This window comes from Theobroma cacao, chromosome 1, assembly GCF_000208745.1.
Source record: "Theobroma cacao cultivar B97-61/B2 chromosome 1, Criollo_cocoa_genome_V2, whole genome shotgun sequence".
Classification (NCBI taxonomy): Eukaryota; Viridiplantae; Streptophyta; class Magnoliopsida; order Malvales; family Malvaceae; genus Theobroma; species Theobroma cacao.
The window spans coordinates 9,149,455-9,175,140 of NC_030850.1; the positions used below are offsets into that span (position 1 = coordinate 9,149,455).

Below are 25,686 nucleotides of genomic sequence, written 5' to 3' on the forward strand. Positions count from 1 at the left end.
AAAAATTCTTCCATTAAGAGAGAACACAGTCTATTGGTGAGAGTCTTCATTTCCCCTGACTCCTCTATTAGGGAGTGCTCTCATCTCTTTTGACTTTTTTATTTTTTTATTAACCGGTTGAATTGGTTTACAAGTTTCTTTATCAGTTTTAAATCAATCGTCACAATTTAATCTCGTAAATTAAACGATGTTTATTAATTAATCTTATAGTAAGGTAAAAAATAATGAGCGTATTGCAGAATTTGCCGGCATTTAATTCATTTTACCTATTTACTGGCGACAGTTATGGAAGTATTAAACACGCAATGGTCCCTTTTTCTTGTCTAATCACATGAGCTATCCTCGAGGGCTCCAAGGATAGGTACTGAAAACTAGTGAACAAATATTTCAAATGAAGGCAGCCCGAACCCACACTCAAGTCAAGTCTTGAAATATATAGGACGCCACAACTCGTTTAACCTTACCGTCAAGTTAGGTTCAGGGAAATACACATGTTTCGTTTTGTACTATGTTAATTCTTCTAGGCTTGTCTCTGTCCAGTGTCTATTCCCTCTTCGGCTCTTCCTTTCTTTCTCCACCCCATCCTCGTAAACCAGTCACAAAATATAATAATTAATTCTCATTACCCTACAAATTGTTTTCGCCATTTTTCGTTGCTACTGCACCTTTTCCTTTAAAACTATACTCTATTATACTTTTGCTATATTACATACGTTCGGAGGAAGAAAAGTACAAAAGAAAAAGAAAGAAAAAAAGAGATAAAAGAAAACGAAAATGGAAGGAAATAATCTTTTCTTATTCATATTAGGTAAAAAAAAGTGGAGAATAAAGAGGCAAATAGAATAATTTGTACATAAAATAATTAATTTCAATTGAATGAATGTTTATTTTGGCTTCCTTTACATTTATAAAAGGATTAAATTTTCTAGCGTGAAATGGGACAAATTCCCAAATATAATTATTGCTGTTGTTTTTTTTTTTAATTCCTTCCATTCTCTTATTCTCTTAAAAAAACAAATTAATTAGGAAATATGGAAAGAAAGAAAAACAAATTGGATGTTTAAATTATAAAATTAGAAAAAGTCATCAAAAGTTAATCATAATTAAATTAATTTTTTAATGATTTTCATTTCTCCTTACTCTTCATTAGACAAAGTCAAGTCTTCGGAAATGACAAAAGATAATTGCGAAAATCAAATGACATGAGCATATGAGCATTTAACTCTCCTTTCTTCCAACAACAACTGGTCAATACACACACATATATATACACACACATATTAAAGTCTTGAAAGAGGATAACATCATAATTCTCATGTAGAATGTTACCAGGAGGGCAGTTATTGGCAGCCCGATTCCAAGTCTAGTGGGAAAAAAGATGTTAATTGAGTAAGGTATAAGTACCAAGAACAGGGCTAACCCCTTTAATCCGATACATGAGTCTACAAATAATAAGTCAATAACAATGATAGAGATTTATATATGTTTAGATACAACATTTAATGTATGACTATGATAGGATTGAAATCAAGATTTCATGTTGAGGCAAAAATAATATTTATAAAACAGTCATAGTAAAAGTTTAATATTTACAAAAATAAAATTATAATTTTTTTAATAAAAAGTAAAAATAAAATTATAAAATTTCAAAAAAATAAAAAATATTATAAAATTTTAAAATTTTGAAAAAGACAAAATTCTACTAATCCCCTCTTTCTACCTCTGATCATGACATCCCATCTAACTATTCTGTCCTATTAATTCTCTTATGAATGTGATTGTCGTCTAACTACCATCACAATGGTAGACCCCGGAGCTCAAGTCTTCTCTCTGTCACTATTTGCAGTTGGGCACATGCTTCCATCAATTTACCTTCATTTTTCCATAGTTAATTCCATTGTCTTGGCATCTTCATTTTTTTTCTAATCGCTGACCAAGTCAAAGAACCCATAAGTCCAATACTGTAGGTTGGCTATTGTTACTTTTTTTTGTGATTTGGAAATCTTAGTTTGTTGTGATTGTTGAGTTTGTTGGAATATATGTCTCTTTTATTATGGTTTTGTCTATATTGTATATTTGAGTGATTTTTTTTTTTGTAGAAGGTGGATATTGTACAGTAATATATTTTTTACTTGATTTTTATTCTAACAAAGATTATATGACTCTTTAAAGGATTGGGTATGTACATTCTATTTTTTAAGCATGCTAGTGGCTGTTGTCAAACTAAAGGAATTTTTTGTTAACGTGAGATTTTTTTATTAAATATACTTGGATTACTCTAATGAAATGAGAATATTTAGTAGCTTTTTCTAAAAAATAATTTAATTAGTTTGTACTTTTTTTGTACAAATGAAAAGTTAAAAGATAATTTAATTAAAGATGATTTAATAAATTATTAATATATATATATATCATTCACTATTTACCTTTAGAAAAATATACTTTTTAATAGAAATAGATAGAATATATGCATACATCTTGTATATATATATTCAATATTTATATTACATTGATAAATAATATTATGTTTTTCAAAAAATATTTTACAATTGAAATTTTATCAAATCAAAATAAGAGTTAGAATCTTCAATTAATTTAAAATTTGACACTGTTCAGAAAAAAAAAAAACCCTTAACTGATGACTTGTATGTCGTGATTGTGGATTCCTTAAAATACATCATGTGTGAGGTGGATTTTTGGAAGGTATAATGTTTATATTTGTCACAGTTGTGGACGTTATCTTCAAGGTTTAAAGGAAAAAAATGTATGGTCATGATTTTAATTCATTGTAAGCATTGGTTAGCGACAATTATGAAAGGATTAAACACGCAATGGTCCCTTTTTTCTTGTCTAATGGACATAGGCTATCCGCAAGGGTTCGAGGATAGCTACTGAAAACTAGTGAACAAATATTTCAAATGAAGTCAACCCGAACCCATGCTCAAGTCAAGTCTTGAAATAGGACACCACAATTAGTTTTGTACCATATCAATTCTTCTAGGCTTGTCTCTGTCCAGTGTCTATTCCCTCTTCGGCTCTTCCTTTCTTTCTCCACCCCATCCTCCTAAACCAGTCACAAAATATAATAATTAATTCTCATTAACCTACAAATTGCTATGCCATTTTTCGTTGCTACTGCACCTTCTGCATTTAAAAATATACTCTATTATACTTTTGTTATATTACATACATTCGGAGGAAGAAAAGTAAAAAAAAAAAAGAAAAAAAAAAGTAGATAAAAGAAAACGAAAATAGAAGGCGATAATCTTTTTTTATTCACATTAGGTACAAAAAGTGGAGAATAAAGAGGCAAATAGAATAATTTGTACTAAAAAATAATTAATTTTAATTGAACGAATGTTTATTTTGGTTTCCTTTGCATTTATAAGAAGATTAAATTTTTTTGAACGTAAAATGGGGCAAATTCTCAAATATAATTATTGCTGTTGGTTTTTTTTTTAATTCCTTCCATTCTCTTATTCTCTTACAAAAAAAATTAATTAAGAAATATGGAAAGAAAGAAAAACAAATTGAATGTTTAAATTACAAAATAGAAACAAGTCATAAAAAAAAAACCTCTACCAGCAAGTACCCACAGAAGTTGAAACCTCTCAGCTCTCTGAAAGGAATTAGCTCCTCATCATAATGTATTCCTTCCAAAGTTTATTGTCGACCCATTGTGCCCCTGCAATACCTAGTGGCTGCATCGTTGCCAACAGCTTCCACCCCAAAACCCATATATCTCCTTTGCTCATCAGCAGTTGCCAAACCAGCAGGAATATCAAGTCTGCTTTGGCAATCAGGGCTGCTGGAAAGAATGTTGATCATGATGATGCCATTTCAACAACCACCAACTCCACCACCGTGCCTCTAATGGAATCCACTGATGGTCTTGGGATTGTTGATTTCCTTCAGGGAAAGAACTATTTCATCACCGGTGCAACAGGGTTTGTAGGCAAAGGTGTTTTACCTTTTCCTAGATATGCTAAATATAGTTAAAATATATTTCCCTAGGCCAAAACCTACTACATTACTCTCAATGACAAACATGTTTCATCTGCTCTCTGCTATTTCCATTATATGAAATGAAGTTGACATCCTATTTCTAAAATATAAATAGAAAACCGGAATTTTACCATGTATTTTGTGGCTAGATAGGGCAGCGCGTGCATCTAACATTGATGCCTGCATGTTTCGTTACTCACACTTGCAGTTTTCGTTGAGAAGATGCTGCGAGCAGTGCCTAATGTGGGGAAGATATTTCTATTGATTAAGGCAAAAGATAAAGAAGCAGCTACGAAGAGATTGCAGGACCAAGTATATTTCTAAATTCCCTTCTATATATATGGAGTCGTAGTTTAATGTGTTTCAGCGGATGTAATTTTACTCATGCTCATAGTCTTACATATATAGTTAATTGAGTTAAAATTCTCAAGAGTGTTAACGCCACCTCGGATTCTTTAATCTGTTTCAGATCATGGACACAGAACTTTTCAAGTCTCTAGAAAAAGTGCATGGAACTTCCTATAAAACTTTCATGAAGAATAAGCTGGTTCCAGTTGTTGGGAATGTCAATGAACCTGATCTTGGTATGGATGCTGATATGGCGAGTGAGATTGCCAATGAAGTTGATATAATTGTGAATTCAGCAGCCAATACAACATTCGATGATAGGTTCTTTAATTTTATATATATTTGGCCATTTCATTGATATATATAGATTTTAATCGTTTCGCAATTACGTATACTATTAAAGTTTCAAGCAATCCACGTATATAGGTATGATGTTACACTCAACACAAACACCATGGGACCTTATCGGCTCCTAGGCTTTGCAAAGAAGTGCAAGAAACTAAGTCTTTTCTTGCATTTCTCAACCGGTATGAGAGCCAACAATTTAAACTAAAATTTTCATTCAAGTTAAGAAAAGCCATGCAGCGCAATTGAATTCACGGAGCTTGCTTCTACAGCATATGTCCATGGAAAAAGGAAAGGGATAATCTTAGAGAGGCCTTTATGTGAGGGTCAGAGCGTAGCAGAAGCAGAAGAAAGCATTCCAGTGCTGGATATCGAGGCTGAAATAAAGCTGGCTTTGAACTTGAAGAGATCTTTCTCTGGCACTGAAATAGCCTGGAACCAGAAGATGAAAGAGCTGGGCATGGAGAGGTAATTACATTCTTCCGATGTCCCTTCACGCATTTAGCCAACGAATATAAAGTTAGTTGGTTCATGCTTGATATACTATTACTATCTTTCTTGGAATTGTGTTGAATACGAATCAATCATCACAGGGCAAGAGCGTATGGATGGCAAAACACATATTCTTTCACCAAGGCCATGGGTGAAATGCTTATAAACAGCACGAGAGGCGATATTCCGGTTGTCATCATCCGTCCTAGCATTATTGAGAGCACCTTCAGGGAGCCTTTCCCTGGATGGATAGAGGGCAGCAGGTATGAGTACCATATTAAAAACTTCATTCATTTACTTCACCACATAATAACTAGTTATTACTCAAACTTTACAACGTGAAAATTGAAATATATATCCATATGTATTTATGCTATATAGGATGCTAGACCCAATTATAATTGGTCACGCGAAAGGTCATCTCACAGGCTTTGTCGGGCACCCAGAGACAGTGATAGATATCGTAAGAATCTAACTTGTTTTGGTTTCTGGTTGATTGTTCCATATTGGCTGCACTCAAGGCTACGGGCTGTGTCTCATGTAGGTTCCTGTAGACATGGTTGTGAATGCTTCAATGGCAGCCATGGCAAAGCAAGGACTTGCTGGAAAACCTGGACTAATTGTCTACCATATCACTTCATCGGTTGCAAATCCAGTGAATTTTCATACAATTTTAAAGTTTTCAAGTGACCACTTCAATTGTTTTCCTATAAAGGGCTTGAAAGGGCTGAAAACTACCGGCACTACAGACATCAAGTTGTTCAGATCAGCAGACATTTTCTCCTCTAACATTTGGGGTGAAAGTACAGTTGGACAAAATGAGCTGAAAGGGGCTGCAGCTCCTTCAGACCCGAAGCTACGTCGCAGGCAGGAAACTGAATACAGGAAAATCAAGCTGTACATTCACCTCGCTAAGCTATACGAGCCTTACTCGCATTACGGAGGATGGTAAGATAACCCCCAACCCAAAACACACATACACGTATTCTCATATTTAATATGCTGCTTTTGGCATTCATTGCATATACTAGCTTCTTTGGACGTCCTCTCATGCAAGATTTTTCTCCGATTTTTAGGAATATACCTACCTTGAGTAACACTTTTTTTTGTCAAATTTTTTTTGATAGGATAGTTAAGAGTTAGTAAAGTTAATAATTTGAATATGAAAAATTCGTTTGCTCAATATCTGGTTCAGAAAATCAACAACCTAAATCAGTCTATCTAGAATTCGAATTGATTCAAAATCTAATTAATACAAACATAAACCATTCAATTAATCTAAAATGACTTGAACTTTATTTTTCTCTTTTAAATATTAAATTACTTAAAAATAATAAATATAATATTAACTATTAATTTATACATAATCTGAAAAGATTCTAAAAATATAAAATATCCTTTGTTTACTCTTGTATTTCTAACTATTTTATAATTTTGACTTATTTCAAGATCCTTGCGTGATTAAAAAAATGTAAAAGATAAAATTTTTATTAGTATGAATAAATTCGATTTTCACAATGATACACAATACATAAAATATCTCATTACTATTTTGTCCTTTATTATTCATTCTTTCTGAATATATAAAAAGAAATAAGAAATTTAAAATGTGAAAAAATTAGTTTAAAAACAAAAAATAGTCTATAAAGTGCAAAAATAGTTAATAACAAAGCTAATTCTAAACCTACTCTTAAACATATTACACTTTTATTTTTCACTTTTAGTGAATATTGATACGATTGACTTTGTAAGTTATAACCCTAATTTATGTGGATTACTAATAATAACAATCAAAGAAATTGCTTCTAAAAAAAAAGTAACAATCAAAGAAATAAAAATTAAAATTAAAATATCAAATCAATCAAAATCATTAAATTTTTTTTTGGAGTAATAAATTGTAGATATATGATAATTCATGATAAGTTAAAATTTAAGACCCAGCACGAATGAGTACTTTGGTCGCATGGACCAATTCATGTAATAATAATAATTGCCTATGAACTTACTCTGTTAATTATTAATTTAACTAAATACTTGGACACTAAAGAGCTCCATTTAATTTCACTTACGTTCTCTTTTTTTTTAATATTTAATTTTTATCTCTCTTTCTTATTTAACTAGGTTTGACAGCGGGAACACTATCAAGTTAATCAGAGATATGTCTATGGAGGAGAGAGAGAACTTTGGGTTTGATGTACAGAGCATAGACTGGGAGCATTACTTCTTAAACATTCATATTCCAGGTATAAGAAGACATGTCATGAAGGAACCCCACAGCCTTTGTTTCAACAGAACAGATGAAAATTCTTAACCCAATCCATCTAAGACGACATCGATGAAGCTATCATTTGAATTCCAAGCAGTAGTTCCATAATGATATTCTTGCTTTACGTTTGATACTTCATATGTTTCTATTCTCCCTATATCAACAAATACAGAAGACATATTTCTAGCTTTACATTTGATCGATACTTCATATATACTTGTTTCTATCTTTCCTATCTCATCAAATATAAGAAAACCCTATAAACAATATCAGAGATTCAGATGTCAAGAGTAAGAAAACCCTATAAACAATATCAGAGTCTCAGATGTCAAGAGGAAGAACAGCAACGAACTCTTTGAGACAAAAAAATGTAAATGATCTGCTGACTTGGGTAACCTGGCACTAAGTTAATAAGTCAACTTACATGAGTAGAAGTAGTGCTACGCTAAAGTCCTCTCACACGGTCACATACCTTTAAAATGCCACAACGCTTCAACATGTAAGCAGCATACTACCTCTTTTCGGACATCAATCCAATCGGGACTTGTGTAGTTCCATAGTAAGTAAAATCCGCCCCAACAAGTGAACAAAATGCTGTAGTCTTCTATCCCGTGCATTGCACGAGTCAATATCATATAATAATGTACATTGCTTAAACAATTAAATTAAGACAATATATGTTTAACAGTAATGCATATTGATCACCAACATCAGGCAACCATTGTCCAACTCCCTCAGCTTAAGCTCAAGGTGTTACATGGATATAAAATTACAGATTCCCACAGATCAATTATCAGCAAAAGATCTCAAATTACTATTCAAAGCAGGAATATCATCGACCAGATGCAGTCAATTATTTGTTGCTCTTTCTAATGTCATGTATCAGGCACCTTAAAAACTGCTAGATTAGGCAAGCTCCACCAAGTTCATGACTTTTGGCTACTTTAGTAGCTACTATAACCTGTAAATAATGATCACAATTTCATCGCATAATGTTTACCAAAGGAGAATAAAACAATATAAAATTTCAGCAATTATTGAGATTGCATGGCATTTTTAATGATAATTAATATAACTATAGCATGTACAAATGTTATTTTGAACAGTTACATTTCATGTAAAGGTAATACAATAATCAAATGCGACAACATCTAGACATGTTCATTGTAATCAGTAAGGATACAGAAGACTGCACAAACAAAAGAAACCAGATAATTATGCCACTCAAGCCCATAAAAAGTTCAATACATCCACGACAAGTCTTGCCGGAACGATATAGATCTAGCAGCTCCATGTATAGCTCTTTCAGAAATTTGAGGACAATCCTCAACAGCCAATAAGTCCAGTTTGTACGAACCTACAAGAGTTTTGAATCCATCATCTGTAATCCCCAAACATTTACTCAGCCGCAAAACACAGAGGCAGGGAAACTGGCTTACAAGCTGCAGCCCCTCATCACTTATTTCTTGGCATCTCACAAGCTCCAAGGTTTCTAGATGCTGAGCTGAGCATAGAGCTTCCATCCCAACATCATTAAAGGAATAGACATGATCAAGAGCAAGTTCCCGGACTGGGCAATTTTGGATCACACTAAGAATTCCATTTAAAGTAAATGATGAAAATGAAGGAAACTCTCCATCGGAGAAAGATATCCTCACTGTTTCAAGCATCAAACAGTTTTGAGCAATGGCTTTTAGACTCTCATCAGTTAATCTTAATGGATTGTTCATCAATAAAGGCAATGAGAAATCAGAAGGAACTCGGAGGGATATAGATCGGAGATTACTAGATTTTTGTGCTAAGCTTACAATGTCAGAGTCTCTTACTCCAACACACATGTCCAAGTGAATCTTCTCCAAGTTCTGGCACTTCCCTAATACACAAGCCAGCCCTCTTCCAGGGCTGATGATGCAATTTACCAAGCTCAGTTCTTCCATATTTTCACATGGGATCCACTGCCTTTGCCATCGATCTACAGCCAACCGGTCATAAACTTTCATATAGCGGTAATTAGCATCCACCTCAAATTGCAGCCGTTTTAGCTTTTGCCAACTTGGTCCTAACTTTATTAAATCACCCTCCCCAATTGCTCTACAATTTTTAATAGATAGATCTTCAAGTGTTTTAAGCTTGCCAAGATATTCCAACCACTCCACACTGGTAACATTCAGGCAGCGGATAAGATGGAGAACGGTGAGGTTTCTGCAGCCTACAACAAGGGACAGTATGCCACACCCGGTAATTCCTGGGGTAAAGTTCAGCTTCAAGGCTGAAAGCTTGGAGCAAGAAGCCAAGTAACGAAGACCCATATCAGTGATGAATGTGCAATAGCTTAGAGTGAGATCACTTAGTGAAGGGCAGTTGCCAGAAAGAATCAAAAGCCCTTGGTCATCCATTTGTTTGCCCAGTTTGGACATCCAACCGGAGTAAGTGATTTCTACTTTTGTTAAGTTGGGAAACCTATTGCAGAGGGAAGTCAAAGCTTCATTTGCAGGGTCTAATCCACAACCAACTCGAAGAGAAATTCTCTGTTCGCTATCCAGTTCATAAAGGCGTTTACACGCTAAGGAAACAGAGTTCCTGTCGACAGTTTTCCTAACCCTGCCTAAAATCTCCCAAACTAACTGGTCTGGTAACTCATCCATTGCAAAGCAGATATCCTTTGCCTCAATGGAGGCGCATTGACAAAAACCTAAAAGTCAAGCAGAAAAAAAAAATCAAAATTTAGTTCTAAAAAACAAGAAAAACAGCACAATCAGATCACATATATTTCACAAATGTTGCAATACATATATCTCCCTAAATTTTTGCACATAAGCAAAAATTCTTCAACGGAACAAGTACTAGACAAAAAATTACAGAATGCCCTTAATTAAATAAATTCTAGATATATATAATTCGAAACATATAAAAGCCTAAGAGACTTGGATTCAAATTTTAAGTACGATAGAAATTGACTAAACTTAAAAGGGATATCCTAACTGGAAATAAGATGAGCCTACCTAACTAAGATGTTCTTAACAACGTCAAAGGGAAAATGTTTTCATTTCAAAGTTTCATAAGGCACAGATGCTATTCAGCAACGTATAATGCAAACAAATCAAACAAACCGCAACGGGTGGAGAAAAAATACACACGATCTGTTAAACAAGGCACTGATTTCAGCAAAAATCAGCAGAACCCATATTACCAATTATTTCCCAGAAAATAAATTAAATGAAATTTTGTATGTAAAGGTGGAAAATCCACTTAATTTACCAACCTACATGAATTATTGAGTGCTGACTCACAAACAAATCTGGAAAACCCAGATAAGAATTTGCTTTAACCAGCGAAGAATAACAGATTCGAAAAGAAGAATTAGAGAGAGAATTTTGATGACTTCATGTTTTACCTGGAAGGGATAAGATCAGAAATGATTTTGATGAAACTGAGCGATGTTCGAAATGTTGGAAACTCAGTTTTGTTAAGGAACGTTTCTTTTGTTTCAGGTTTTGTACTTGCAATTGTAAAGTTCAAATTCGCCTTTGCGGCGGCTTGCCGGTTGCCGGTTGCCGGTTGGTGGCATCAATAATGCTGCAATATTACAGAAATATCCATGTAAAAATATTTGTATTACTTTTTCCCCAAATTCTAACCATAAATTTTGGTCAAGAAGAAATGAGTACCCTTAAATCCTAATTTGTATTATAAAATAATATATGATATTATGTCTAACCATACACAACCACATACTTTGTAAATTAATCAAATGATTGCATTAGATTATATATATATAATTAAAATTTAATATTAAATTTTATTATTTATAATCAAATTTAAATAATAAATATTTTAAAATTACTATCAAATTTGTAAAAGATAGTATTTTGTTATTACCGACGACAATTGAATATTTTTTTTGCATAAACTTATGGATTGACTCAATCCATAACGAAGTTCAACACCAGTGAATTGTACTAAGTGAATTTTATATGAAATTTCAAATAAATATTCTTATGATTAAATAAAATTATTAGTAATCTATGCATACAGGTGAAATCTAAAAAATTTAAAATCTGGTTTCTACATTATCTTTTAGTCATTTAATCTATTGATAACTCACGTTTAAAAAATTAAGTATAATAATTAGATAACTCACCTTTTGTTTTTTAAGTTAGGTTTAAAAATAAGTATATGATTGTTATGTTTATTATTTATTCTTTTTCTTTTGAGAGGAAAAATAAAAAATATTCGTGCTGACATACAAAAGTAAACAATTTTTTTAAAAAAATTTTAAAGCATAAAAATATAACTCCTTTTTAAGAATGAAAGATCTTATTTTTATATAAAACATTTATATTAGAATTATTAATTATTGTAATCATTTGTTCATTTTTATGGTTATTGTTCTAATGTTTACTGTTTGCTTAATAATGCTTTAAAATGTTAAAAGTAAATAACATGAATACTATTACAACAACCAAACAAAATCATAGAAGTACTCTTTCTATTCCATTTTCTCTATCCATCTTTTTTTTTGGTAAAATGCTCTTACTTTTTAAGTTTTGATTAAAATTATATGAAAATTTATTAATTTTTAAAATAGACATTTTGCTTTAAAAATACAAACACTATTAAAAGAAATTATGTAAAAATTAAAATATTTTTTTATTAATTAAAAAAATTATTATTATATTTTAAAAAAATGAGGAGCACCAATTGCCAAGAAAAGGGAGCATTGGTGCACCCCTGGGGAGCCTGATCGGGGCTCCCAAGGGAGCACTAGGTGCTCGCTCTCGATTAGGCTCCCCAAGGGAGCTCCGGTGCTCCCACATGGGGACTTTTTTTTTTATTAATAAAAAATGATAAAATTTTATAATAGTAATTATAAAAAATAATTAAGAATAAAATTATCTTTTTATTTTTGAAATGTCAATAAGTTGATAAAAATACTAACGATTGGACCTATATATCTAATAAAAAATATTTTTTTGAAGCGGAATATCTATTTCGAAAATTAATAGACTTTCATATAATTTCGATCAAAACTTAAAAAAAGAAAGATATTTTATCTTTCTCTTTTTGGAATGTTCCAACATTATATTTGTTTTCCCTTTTTTGAATGTATGATGCTATTCTTTTCTATATTCAAAATTTATTTTTATCGATTCTTTTTTTTCTTTTTGACGCTAGAAAGTATAGAAATATAACTTTTATAAAATAATTTAAAATTTTTAAGATAAAATACACTTGAATCAATTTTTTAAAATTTCGTTAAAATCAAATAAAGACAAAAAATGAGATGAAAAGAATAGGAAAAATAAGATAAAGTAAATCTAAATAGAGGATATTAGATGCAAAATTTAAAAAATATAAAGTTGATTTTATAAATTGTGGCAGCTAAAAATAATTTGACAGTGTTTTGTTAAACAAACGGCCAAAGGATACAAGTGATCATTTTTAATGGAAGTGTCAAATGGTGTAAGGACATTTTTGTCCTTTTAAAAATGTAAGATTAAATTGAAAAATATCATAGAATGGGACCGATTGCTTGCAAAAATATCTTGCCTCTACTTCATTATGTTCTCGCCGAGGGGCCACAACGGCTCCCCCACCACCCCGCTTAGCGGTGGTCCTCTTGCAATGGTTGCTCCGCTTGGGTTCTATCCCCTTTAGGATCTGTTCGGTGCCTTTTTCATTTCTTAATTTTAGTGGAATGAAGTTGTTGTATATGAAATTATTGAAAGGAAAATATTGTCACGTTTAATAGTATATAAAATAATACTAATTAAAATCTTGAAAAATTATATTGAAATGCTTAATTATCTAAATATTTTATTGAAAATATAGTGTTAGTTTTCAAAATTACTCTCATGTATCAAAATGCTAGTTCACCTGCACTTGTGTGTTTATTTAATGTAATTTTTTTTAAACTCTTAAGACTTCACGAAATAAAATAATAAAATGTCAATACAATTATGTAATAACTTTTAAATAATTCGAGCCTAACTAAAGAAAAATAGAAGTATTAGTGACATGCTAACAATAATACCAACGATTACAAGTAAATAATAACATCACGAAAACAAGATTTAGATACTCTAATAAAGATGTAATATTAGAACTTAATACTTATCTGTGTTGCAGTTTGCATAGATGGTATATTACATTCTTCCACTAGTATATAATAATAAAAAGTTCTAAGATAAGAGCTGTGAAGTTGTAATAGGTAAGGTCCTTCGTCTGCTGGAATACCTAAATTGCTCTAAATAAAGTCATCAAGCAAATCTTTGACATAATTTTCTTCAAATGATCTGAAATTTAGAAGATGTAATTAGTCTATGTCCTCCATAGAGCATAGAGTAATTGTTGCCTTTTCGGAGTCTTTGTTCTGCACTGCATCAATTAATGACCCTGCTCTTTCAATTTTTCAAATATAGTGGACAATTGATCAAACTGAAAGAAATGCTTGAATTCCAATTTCATGTTGACTTACCTAAACCCATTTATTTCAAACATTAAGTTCATATGTGACACATTTATTGACATTATTCAAACCAAAACAAATCACTTATAGTGATGGAGGATAATGGACGAGGAAATGGAATATTATATTTTTTTTTTGTAAAATGAAAATTTAAAAATTAAGAAAAAAAAGAGTATTTTAATAAATTTTAAACTTTGGATTGCAATTTGGAATCTCCATTTCAAAATATCAAAGTGAACCACAGAGCTATTGTCTAGCATGATTTTTTGTTGTTGTCAACATCTATGCCACAAGGCTTTACACAGAGTTTGCTAAATGCCTTTTTTTTCTCCTAGGGAACTTGCAATTTTTAAAACAAATTCCTAAGAATCTTAGGGTGTATCAATTTGCCCTGATAAATGGTTTCGAATGAAGATTTTTACAGAAATATTGAATTTGAATGTCTCTATCTCACATTTAAAGGATCACCCTTAAGCATCATTGGTTATTTCAAGTACTGCTTTAACTATCACATTGGTGTTCATTATATATGTTTAGTGGATTGCTGCAACAAATTAATTTTTCTGTTTAACATATCATTGTTGGTGTCGAAGTTGATAAGGGGAAAAGAATGATAATATTGGATTATGTTTATCTCCTTGGAAATGCCTGGTCTGTTTGTGTTTTATTTAGCAGGCATTGGAAGGCTAGATTTCTACTTTCAATCTGTGGTTAATTCAAACCATTAAACCTTCCATACCTAATTTAATTTTAACCCTTCCCTAGATAAAATTCCAGAGGTATATATGCCTAATAAAACATTTCAAAGATAGGGAATGTTTAATTATTAAATATTTGAAATTAAAATTTAAAATGTGCTTTTGTTTCCAATTATCGGATGTCCCACATTAAGACTCAATTCTTTTTGGGTCAGGAAGCTGTCATTGAGGAGTGCTCAAAACAATTGACAAGGAAGCTGAGATCATAATGAAATTGCAGGCTGAAGGAAGGAGAAAAGACAATGTTGAGAGAAATGATGGCAGCAATGCCAAAACAGGCTTTGCTTGAGAAACCTGAAGCTGCGAAAATTGCAAATTTGCATCATCCGGATACAAACAGACAGAATCGGGGTGCTCTCTCCACTGGCAGTCAACATGCTCAAGTTACTTGTCTAGGAATGGGATTGATTATGTAAGAATCTCTCTCTCTCTTTTGGCTGCAGAGTATCTATGTCCTTAGAGATCTTTTAAATGTTCAAGCATGCTTAGTTTGAATAATTCGAGGTTCGTAGTCGTGAAGTTAGAGCAGTTAAGGCAGAGTTCTGATAACTTTTTGATCTAGTATGATTCAATTGAGTGTGAGTTGCCCCTAATTTCTGGGACGTGTGTACCAATTACAACATGAACTGTGATATGATGATTTGAATATGAGGATCTGAAAGAGGGCATGGATGAAGGCAAGTAGGCGACTCAGACTACCTAATAGCATATTGAGCTTTGAATAATCTGGAGTGTCCATTAAATTATATTCTTGCCAAGCCTATGACTCACTTTCTTGGTAATTGCTTTTCCAATTTTGGATTCATCCTTTGCAAAGCGTTGACCTTGTGCTCATCCATCTCTGAGGCGCCGACTTTTGTTGTCTTGTTCATTGCCGCAGGACAATGAATTGGGAAGTTAATGTCACCTCCTTTGTTATGCTTTTCTTTTCTAAATTTTAGTGTAATAAATTATAAATTTATATTTGATGTATTAATAATATATAGTTTTTATACATGGTGAATTTATCAAAATATGTCACTTCTTTAATGAAATAAAACAAAAAATCTTTAAAAATTTAAAATTAATTGTTAAAAAATTTATACTATTTTGTTAAATAAAAAAATAAAATATTTTTACTTTTCTTTTTCTCTCTCAACCCCTTCTATCTCTCACGAACTCAATCATCAATTAAGTTTTATAAAATTGTGCATTCAAAGAATAAAAAACTAATGCCCATAAGATGGAACATGTATACAATCCTTATTTATTTAGCAATTTTTTTGATAAAGGTATTAAAAGATAGAAGTTGATTTATAGTTTAATGGAGATAGTTTGGGATTGACATTAAAATTTCAAAAATCATATGCTGGAACTTGTGTCTGAGTGGCAGGGATATCTAAGAAAGAAACATTATATCAAACTAGTTGTGCAAATTGAAGACAAAATTACTTTGACATGCGTCTTCTTTTGATTGTTTATTGATCAATTGAACAAGTTGTCTTGTCTTTTTGTTCTTAATAGCACAAGTTTCTCTAATCCTTTCTGCGTTTTGAGGAGAAAAGTGAATTTTGCTTAGACGATTTCCTCAATCTTTTTCAACAAAAATCTAAATCTTTTATCAATTCTTCAATCTCTTTTAGGATTTAAAAAAAATAAAATTGAACAATTTCGCAAAATCTAATTTTAATAGAAAAAGAAAAAACAGAAGAGGAAGATGATGGAGTTAGAAAGTAAAAAAAAAACAAAAACTGGTGAGAGAGAAATAAAAAGTGAAAATGTTTTACTTTTTGTTTAATTAATTATTATAAACTTTTAAAAATTTTTATTTTACTTTATTAATGAAGTGGTATATTTTGATAAACTTACTGTATATAGAAGTTATATGTTATCAATGCATCAAATCCATAAATCATATAGTTTTTTGTAGAATTTCCGTGTATTCCTTACTCTACAAAGATTATATTATATTAAACTATTGTTAAGTAGAAGTGACTCCAACTTAGATTTATTTATTTTATTAACTATTGAGTTAATTTCTCATAATTCCTTTTTGACCTTTCAAAATTGATATTATTGTGGTATTTTTAAATAAATTATTAGATACTATTTACTTTTTTTGTAGACGTGATTTTAAATTTTACAATACATAATAAAGATCATTCACATTTTATATAAATATTATGTTTCAAATTAAAATTTTGATACTTTTTAAATTGAATTTTCTAGTTTTATCCGTTAAAATATTCCTTCAACATTGTTTGATATTAATTTTGATAATAAAAAAATTTTAATTATTTTTTACGAAAAGAATATTACCATTGATTATGAAAAGCAGAATTCTTATTTATACTGAAAATTAAGATTTATCATTAATATAAAAAAGTGTTAATTTTGTAATTAATAATGTGTATTTTTCAAAATAAAAAGTAACACCCGTAAGCTATCCCATGGTAGCATCAAAATGTCCAAATATGTGATATATTTTGTCAGCTTCTACTGAATTAAGAAACAAGTCTAAATCGAATATTAATTTAAAATGCCAACAAAGAAAAAAGGAAGTTATAATTTGTTTTGATATAAGTAGAAGAATCAAAATTGAACAGTTAAAGCCTTACCTAAGGAAGAAAAAGTTGGCGGGTGCAGACAAGGAATGCAAGGGGTTGCTTGGAGTGTTGAGTGAGGGAGGCAACAACAACTATCCACAAGCTGACACGTGCTAAACTTACTCTGTTGATTCAACTCAGCTCCCTCCAGATTCTTGCAAACCAAATGGCTCTCCTTTTGCCATCTCAGCATTTCTCCCTTCTACGCCTGAATTTCCCTCTCCCCAAAATTTTCTCATTTATTCCAATAATCCAAAACAACAAATAATCTAAAAGTAAATAATAAAAAGAAATCTGTTTTTTCAGTTTCCTCCCTCTCTGTTTTTTTTTCTCTCTCTCTCTTCACTCTCCTCTGTTCCTGTTTTCAACACCAAAAGAACAGGAGAGATTTTTTTTGGGTTTTAACGGAATTTTTTGAATGGCTCAGCTACTCTCTCCTGTATGTACAGATGCTCTCAAACTCCATAACCCATATTTAAATATGTGCAAAAGAGGCTCATGGAAGGCCATGGCCAAGAGTGGGGCTTCTTGGAGCGTGATGGGTCATGGTGGTAAAAGGAGAGGTTGTGGCAGAGTCAAGGTTGCAACGGGGAATTCTGCTTACACTGATTCTCTTGCCGATGATTACTATACCGTTCTTGGTCTGGTAATGCTTTTCCAATTTATTTTCAGTTCTAGTATTCTTGTTATGACAAAATGTAGGAAAAAAGAAAGAATTGAAGTGTGAGTGCTGCAACTATTTGGATTGGTGTAGTTGTTTTCTATGATTTGGACATAAACACAGAATCAGGCTGTGTTTTCTCAGCAATTTATATCTTCTGTCTCGAGAAAACGCTTTGTCTACTCTGCTGCTGTTCAAACTTTGGATTTCCGGTTGCCGCAGGTTTCCTTTATGAGGTTTAGTAAACTTTACTAGTATTGTAGTTCAACATAATACGTAGATTAAAACTCAATTTAGCCAGTAGTTATACTGTTAATCAAGATGAGATGCAAATGAGGAGACTGTTGGTGTTCTGAACCATAATCTTTTAATTTTAGGTTCCCATATGATGAATATGGGGCTGTTGATGCCCTCAAATGAACATTTCTTTAGTAATGTTTTCCTGAGGAAAAATGTTTATTTTGGTTTGATTCTGAGGTTGGTAATTCTTGGTTGTTTCTTTCTAATTCATTGATTTGTCGGGAGCGAATCTAATGGTTAAAGTACATGGTAGAATTATTGGAAGGTGAACATTAATGGATAGTGATAAAAAGTTTATGTTTGCAAGTGATCTAGCTTAATGGATATTCATCAAAGCTATTTGGAATCTTTTGTACAATATATATTTATCTTTTGAAGGTAACTATCATTTGACGTGATTCAGGAATCTAATTTTGATTGGCCTGTTTTCATAGCTTCCAGATGCCAGACCAGAGGAGATAAAAAAGGCCTATTATAATTGCATGAAGGCTTGTCATCCAGACTTAAGTGGCAATGATCCAGAGACTACAAATTTCTGCATGTTCATTAACGAGGTCTATGGGGTGTGTTCCATACAACACGAACTTATGTATAATGTAAACATTTAGTTTTCCACTGCTATAATAGGACTATTTCAGTGCAGGTTCTCAGTGACCCTGTACAGCGCATGGTTTATGATGAAATTCATGGGTATGCATTGACTGCAATCAATCCTTTCATGGATGATTCTGCCCCAAAGGATCATGTATTTGTCGATGAGTTTAGTTGCATAGGTAGGAGTTTGCATTCCTAGGTTTTATCTGGTTGACATACTTTATCAGTTCTTTACTAATGATAATTAATTTATAGCTTAAGTGTCTTAGATTATCCCCTGGTATATAGAATAATCATGATCTCCATTGAACTTCTGATGTCCATGTAAATATTTTAGCCTTTCCAAATGGTTATTGATTATACATAAAGAATTGGAGATTCATTATTTCAGCCTACTCTTATTGAGGTATATCTTGCTTACCTACGACCTCATTAGAGATAACCATTGTATGATGGGATGTGCTGTCAAGATACTGTTCTGTAAAATTCCAATTTTATTTTGATTTTTTTTATCTCTATGTGGACACTAAAACAGTAGCTATAGACATACTTGCTATTGGAATGAAGCAATTATAATAGTATAAATCCTACCAAGGTTTCTAATTTGACACCCCTTATGAGCGAATTTTCTTCACAGGCTGCAAAAATTGTGCCAATGTGGCCTCAGATGTGTTTCGAATTGAGGAAGACTTTGGGCGAGCCAGAGTACATAGTCAGTGTGGGAATCCTGAATTAATTGAACAAGCAATAGAAAGTTGGTAGGTTTTTGCTTCTGGGGTATATCATCAATCGTGGTAATGCTATATCATCCACTTTCTGTTAAAAACGCTACATGTATTACAAGGAGAATGCTCTATGCTTTTATTCTCATCTGCATTATCTTGTGGGTGATCTGTTGTATCTAGACCTTATCAGTGGTAACTCACTACCATTCTCAACTTGCTTAAAAGTTGTCGAGTGGATACAATTTCTGTGGTTAATGTACTAACATTTAGCTCCTTCATATTTACTATTATCGATCTTATTAGTAGGCGAATGGCCAGCTGAGTAAGAGGAACTTTATAATTAGTTATTTGTTCATTATGAAGAGTAAAGAAGATGGTGGAAGTCATATTATAAGCTATGATGAACATAAAGTTTCCTCCATGATATTTAATAGTACATGGGAATCCCTGATTCATGGAGAATTTTGAAATTCTCAGCTTGAAGTTTACTATTGTGATAGATTATCATCTATGATTTTTGATTCTGTTCTACTCCCCTTTTTGTTACTGTAGGATAAAAATATATCCTCTCATTAATGTTTCTACCCTAAAATTTGACTTTGCATTCTTGTCTGGAATGTTGTTAAAAATGTGTAGGAGAAAATGTCTTAATATATTTTATTGCTTGTAGTAGATGGCTAGTTAAATGGTTTACATGATTATTGATCAACATTGTCTTCTGTTATTCAGCCCAGTTGATTGCATCCATCGGACTTCTGCAGCACAATTATCCTTGCTTGAAGATGAAATGCGCAGGGTAGAAAGAGTGAATGTAAGAACACAGTCACTGTTAGGTTCTTTTCTCCAAGTTCCTAGTACACAAATCAATCTTCTTGATCAAATATGAGCATACATTTTAGCCTTTTGAAATTCTGTTAGATGGCTTCTGGGTTTAGAAAGTAAGGGATTAATAGATCAAATGTTAGTCAACTAGATCAATGGTGGGTTTCAAAGCCGAGATGTTTGAAGCTGTCCATATTATGGAAGCATTGGTTAGTTGTATATTTGATATTTTTTTCTTCTTCTTCTTCTTCTTCTACTTCTTTCTTTTTTATTAAAAAAAAATGTAGCTCCAAATGCAAATTCAGTTTTCTAAATTCTAATGTTGAAACATTAAACTATTTATTGGTTATGTCTTGGTTCTGAATCTTTCCAAGACTTAAAATGGGAAAAGAATTTCTTGTCAATAAGCTATTACTTATAGGGGACAAAGAAAAAAACTAAAAAGAGTTAAAGAAAGAATGAAAGATAGACAAAGATTCTGCTTGTAGCTGAACATCAAAAACATGAAGTTAGAACATGGAAAGCTAAAAATTATCTACTATTTCAGAATAGCAGGACCCATTGTGTAGTGAAACCAGTGGTTGCCTCATTTTAAATTTAACTATTCCCTGAATCAGTGAATTTGATAGAAATGATTTTTTGCATCAAGTTACATGAGGGATATAACTTCTTCACCTAGATGTCAAACAGATGCCCTTTTATCTTGGTAAATATGCTTTTTTTTTTCCTTTTTGTTAATAATGTTAAATGTGTGCAAACATAGTTATATATTTAGAACAAATATAAGATGTGCTTAGTCTTTCAGTGACATACCATTAACCTATGCTGGCTTGTTACTTTGATTGCTAAACTTTGAGTCTTTTTAATGGACCATCAGGTCGCATTGATGCTTTCAGGAATGGGATCTGCATCAATGGATGTATTTAGAATGGTAAATGTAATACATATGTTGTGTGATGATACCATTTCTGCTTTTAACACTTTCTTATATTATTAAAACCTAATTTTATATGGCAGGCATGTTCTAGGTGGGAAAAGAGGCAAGCAAAAGTTCTGGTAGGAATCCTTACTATAATCACTCTCATCTAAATCTTTGTTCAATGTTGTTTTGATTGGCCGTTAGTTTTTATTTATATGACTTTTATGAAAATGTAATTCTTAATCCCGTTATTAGAATAAATTGTTCCCTTTTATTATTAAAAGTAAATACATGCTTCCTAGATGTTGCATTTATCTGCTGACAGCTAACAAAAGTTTTGTGGCTTTAGCAATTTGCTAACTTCTTGTGCCAGTCATTACACTGACATAATTTTCTCTATTCATTGATGATTTATTTCTAAAGTCCCAGCTATTATTTATTTTTAAGAGAAATATCTCAACATGTAGGGGGAAAACGAAACAAAATATTTAGTAGCAAATCTTTCTGACTACCTGCCAAATCAGCAGTTTTTCCTCTTGAATAATTGTCTTCTCAACAACTATTGACTTAAAAGGCTTCTCCATTTCCTGGTGCTATTAAAAACTTCCAGCACTTGAAAGCACCTCATGTACTTAGATGTACTTTCTTAGTTGTATCTGAAATTTTGGTTTAGATTAATTAAATCGAATTGTAAAGGACGTCATCAAAATAACTTCACCCCGAAAATAGGAACTATAACATTAAGGAAAATCTAGGTTTAAATGCTTTCCTGATAGGACCAAATACAGTAGCTGCTATTCTTGTTAGAGGATAGGTGTGTAACAGGCTCTGCAGATGCTATATAAATTAGTAGCTGTGGGAAAGAATAAATGAACAGTTACTTAATCCTTTTCTTCTCATTCTTGTTGCAGGAACAAGCTAAAATAAAGATGACACGGCAGAAGGATTCTGGTAAAACTGACTCATACTGGAGCAACCTTTGGGGCAAGCCACAGGAATACAAGAAATCAGGTAGAGGAATTTGATAATTGCTAATAATAGGTTGTTGATTTGTCCAAGTCTTCTTCTTTTTTTTCAGAATTTTTTTCAATTCTTTTTATTTTTCTGATGCATTAACTTAACATTTGTGGATGTTTCTGCATACAAATTTGACAATCTCTAACAATTCCAAAAATTGTTTTTGCACATGTGTTATAAATATGGCCAGATGTTTTTTCTACTGCATAATGAGAACAGAATATTTACCTTTTGCCAGAAGTTTATGATATCTTCCTATCAAAGGAAACCACAATATGGACTGTTTCAGCTAAAGTTTCTTTTAGTTTTCCCATTTTAATTTGTAGATGTATCCATTCTGAATCATGTTGTTATTTAGACAAAAGAATACAAAAGGCCATCTCCTGGGAACATAGTGATAAGACACTGGCAATTAAGGATTTATTAAGTTAAAATTTTCTAAGTACATAAGGAAGCCCCTTGAAGTTTTTAGTTCTTTTTCAGTGTTTTCCCTGTCCAATCAGTTTGATGCACGTAGATTAGTAAGTCAATAACACTCTCACAGGATTTTCTATTTTGAGCTACATTTTGCATAAACAATTTTGGATTCATTCCAAGAACATACTGGTGTTAGATAGTGTCTCCTTGAGCTTATGCATACTGATTTGCACTATTAGGGATCGCTGAGAAATGGCGTTGCTTTATTGATGCTAGCAAATCCTTTCTACATGCCAGTTGATACTTTCATAAATGCTTTGTGAAGCCTTGATATTTGTCATCTAAGTCACCTTTGGATTTTATGATTTTGAGACGAGCAGGACATTTGGCCTATTAAACATGGCTATTTCTGGTGGTATAATCGGGATGAGAAATTGAGGAATGTATAATAGATGAAACCTGAAATAAACTATTTTCATCATCCTGCATTGCGTAGAAATCTCCAATATTTGTCCTGGGACAAATGGTATGTTTTATGGGTTGGTGAATATTTATTCTACATTTATTAAGAATGAACATACTATGGTAGACATTCCAGTTGAGTTATCAGCAGCTTTTGATGTAGAGTTGCTATCAGGTATAAAAAATTAGTGATGAAGCTTTCACTAATGGAAGGTTGAAATGGCTTATCATTTCAGTTTTTACTATTGTCAAAAAATGGAAGCTAGCTGTTTTAAATACTTCTTATTTTTCGCATTTTGTAACCAATGCATGGTTACATGCGTACCTATGATTCAACTTTTTTGCTGTGCATTATAAACTGATTGTCTGAAGAACTCTGCTAAGGCTGAAAGTTTAACTCAAGTTGATTTGTTGTTGCAGAGGAGGAAGTGAAGGAGAGAGCGAGGACGGCTGCAGCAGCAGCACGAAGATGGAGGGAATATTCAAGGAGGGGTGTTGATAAGCCTCCCACTTCTAAGCTTCCAGAGGCAGTCTCAAATAAAGAAAAATGAAGAGTAATTTCCATGCCATTTATATTCTTAAGATCAAATGCAATTAGTTTGTCTACAGGGTTCCATTGGGGACTGAAAATTTATTCCAAGTTTCTCATTTAATCATGTAGAATCCGTATGGATATTTCAACTGCGTATATAAACATTAATTCACATACAATAAACTAATTAATAGAAAAATTGATCATAGTTTTATCTACGAAGCTAGTGTGGTAGGGATGTGTTGTGGTTGGGCTTAAATAACTATTGATTTGGGTGCCCAAAAAATTAACACATGGAGTGTGGATATATCCCATATCCATATATAGGTATGTAGTGATTTTAACATTAGATCTCTCCAATAAACTCCTTATGTGCCTTAAGAATTAACAATTTAATTACTAGTAATATTTTCATCTCTACTCTCAGATTTATACCTGATATATCCTAGTTAAAATGCCTGAACTTATTCTTATCTTGACTTTAAGTACAGGGGTAGCGGTCCTTGTAAACTGATTTCTAGCTACTGTTTAAAGAATCCTTGTATAATTGAAAATAAATAATGAAGATTATAATTATGACTATTAAAATCTCTAAGAGTAAATTGTACCATTAGTTTGTGAATTTTTTGTGGTGTTTCATTTTCTTTCATTACCGTTAAAAAATTATTTTTTCACTTATGACTTTTTGAATTTGTTCAAATCTATTTATTTATTAACTCACTATTAAAATATGATAACACGGAAAGCTTAGTTGAACATACATGTGGTTTTCATTGAACAAACACCTTAGTTATTGAAGCTTACCAGCCATGTAAATATCACAATTATTTAAATTATTTAATGATTCAATGGAATAAAGCTGCTAATTCTAGATATAGCAAAATTTTAAATTTTATTAGGAACAATTTACTTCAATAAAGACTTCAATCTTAACAAAGAAATAAATAGATAAAAAATAGTTAACATTTTAATTTAATAATAATATATTAATTAAGAAATTTTACTTTAATAAGAACTTCAATTGTTAATAAGGAAATAAAATAAAAATTAGTCTACTTTAATTTAATAAAAGAATCATTAATTAAGGATGACTTAATAAATTATTAATATATATATGTCATTCACTATTTCCATTTTTGAAAAATATACTTTTTAATATAAATAGATGGAATATATGCATACATCTTGTATATATAAATATATACACTCGATATTTGTATTACATTGATAAATAACATTATTTTTTCAATAAATATTTTACAATTAAAATTTTACTGAATCAAAATAAGAGTTAGAAATCTTCAATCAACTTAAAATTTGACAATTAACCCATAAAATTAAGGATGCCAACGAGTACGCGGATACCCAACCCGGTTATATCGGATTAGGATAACCAATAAACAAGTTTGGATCGGGTATCACACTTTGGATACCCGTTACCGAACCCAACTATTGTTTAACCGGGTTCAACCGATACTCGTCTTGAACTCTCTTATACATTTTTTTTATTATTAAAATAATTGAATAAAATTGATGGTGTCTGGACTCGAACCCAAGCCAAAGAAGGGAAACACTTATTGTCTCAACCATCTTGAAAGCATTGTCCTTAGTTATATATTGACAAATATATTTAAAATATAGTTAGTTAAATAACTAATGTGATTATATGAATATATATATATAAATAAAAAAACTATTAGATTATTAATTATGTTTAAATAATATGAATATCATATCATATTGCAAAGAAATATAATTACTTTTATATACATTTTTAATAAAAATGTATTTACTTTTTATTTTGGGTTAAGATTACAAAAATTATAACTTATAATACATATACTTAAAGAGAGTCTTTGAGTTTAAAATAATTTTGGAATCTAACTATTTTTTTAATTTCATGTAATTAAAGACAAACTCAAATAGTTAATTAAATTAATTCATTAAACTATGGTTATTAATTAACTTG

At 31.5% G+C, this 25,686-nt stretch overlaps 3 protein-coding genes across 5 annotated transcripts; 2 read left to right on the top strand and 1 right to left on the bottom strand.

Annotated features, from left to right (window-relative positions):
* On the top strand, positions 3,583–7,648 carry LOC18612079 (fatty acyl-CoA reductase 2). Its single transcript, XM_018127015.1, has 9 exons — positions 3,583–3,961; positions 4,214–4,317; positions 4,475–4,674; positions 4,780–4,880; positions 4,971–5,166; positions 5,292–5,453; positions 5,572–5,653; positions 5,735–6,138; positions 7,312–7,648. Exons 1-9 carry the CDS (start codon positions 3,646–3,648, stop codon positions 7,499–7,501), a joined length of 1,755 nt encoding a protein of 584 aa, XP_017982504.1. The 5' UTR covers positions 3,583–3,645; the 3' UTR covers positions 7,502–7,648.
* On the bottom strand, positions 8,477–11,039 carry LOC18612080 (F-box/LRR-repeat protein 14). 3 transcript variants are annotated; one of them, XM_007048676.2, is made up of 2 exons: positions 10,719–11,039; positions 8,477–10,148 (listed from the first exon to the last, which is right to left on the bottom strand). In XM_007048676.2, the coding sequence occupies exon 2, from the start codon at positions 10,099–10,101 to the stop codon at positions 8,698–8,700; it is 1,404 nt and encodes a 467-aa protein (XP_007048738.2). In that variant the 5' UTR covers positions 10,102–10,148; positions 10,719–11,039; the 3' UTR covers positions 8,477–8,697. The 3 variants fall into 3 exon arrangements, with proteins under 3 accessions (XP_007048738.2, XP_007048740.2, XP_007048739.2); XM_007048678.2 differs by having other exon boundaries at positions 10,851–11,036; XM_007048677.2 differs by having other exon boundaries at positions 10,723–10,844.
* LOC18612082 (chaperone protein dnaJ 16) lies at positions 17,517–23,939 on the top strand. Its single transcript, XM_007048681.2, has 9 exons — positions 17,517–17,914; positions 18,664–18,792; positions 18,873–19,002; positions 19,461–19,581; positions 20,278–20,359; positions 21,248–21,301; positions 21,388–21,426; positions 22,201–22,300; positions 23,606–23,939. The coding sequence occupies exons 1-9, from the start codon at positions 17,687–17,689 to the stop codon at positions 23,734–23,736; spliced, it is 1,014 nt and encodes a 337-aa protein (XP_007048743.2). The 5' UTR covers positions 17,517–17,686; the 3' UTR covers positions 23,737–23,939.

Coding starts and splice junctions, on each gene's coding strand:
- LOC18612080 (XM_007048676.2), bottom strand. CDS start 10,101: ATGGATGAGTTACCAGACCAGTTAGTTTGGGAGATTTTAGGCAGGGTT.
- LOC18612079 (XM_018127015.1), top strand. CDS start 3,646: ATGTATTCCTTCCAAAGTTTATTGTCGACCCATTGTGCCCCTGCAATA. Junction 5,454..5,571: donor GGATGGATAGAGGGCAGCAG/GTATGAGTACCA, acceptor TATGCTATATAG/GATGCTAGACCCAATTATAA. Junction 5,654..5,734: donor CAGAGACAGTGATAGATATC/GTAAGAATCTAA, acceptor TGTCTCATGTAG/GTTCCTGTAGACATGGTTGT.
- LOC18612082 (XM_007048681.2), top strand. CDS start 17,687: ATGGCTCAGCTACTCTCTCCTGTATGTACAGATGCTCTCAAACTCCAT. Junction 19,582..20,277: donor GAACAAGCAATAGAAAGTTG/GTAGGTTTTTGC, acceptor TCTGTTATTCAG/CCCAGTTGATTGCATCCATC. Junction 22,301..23,605: donor ACAGGAATACAAGAAATCAG/GTAGAGGAATTT, acceptor TTGTTGTTGCAG/AGGAGGAAGTGAAGGAGAGA.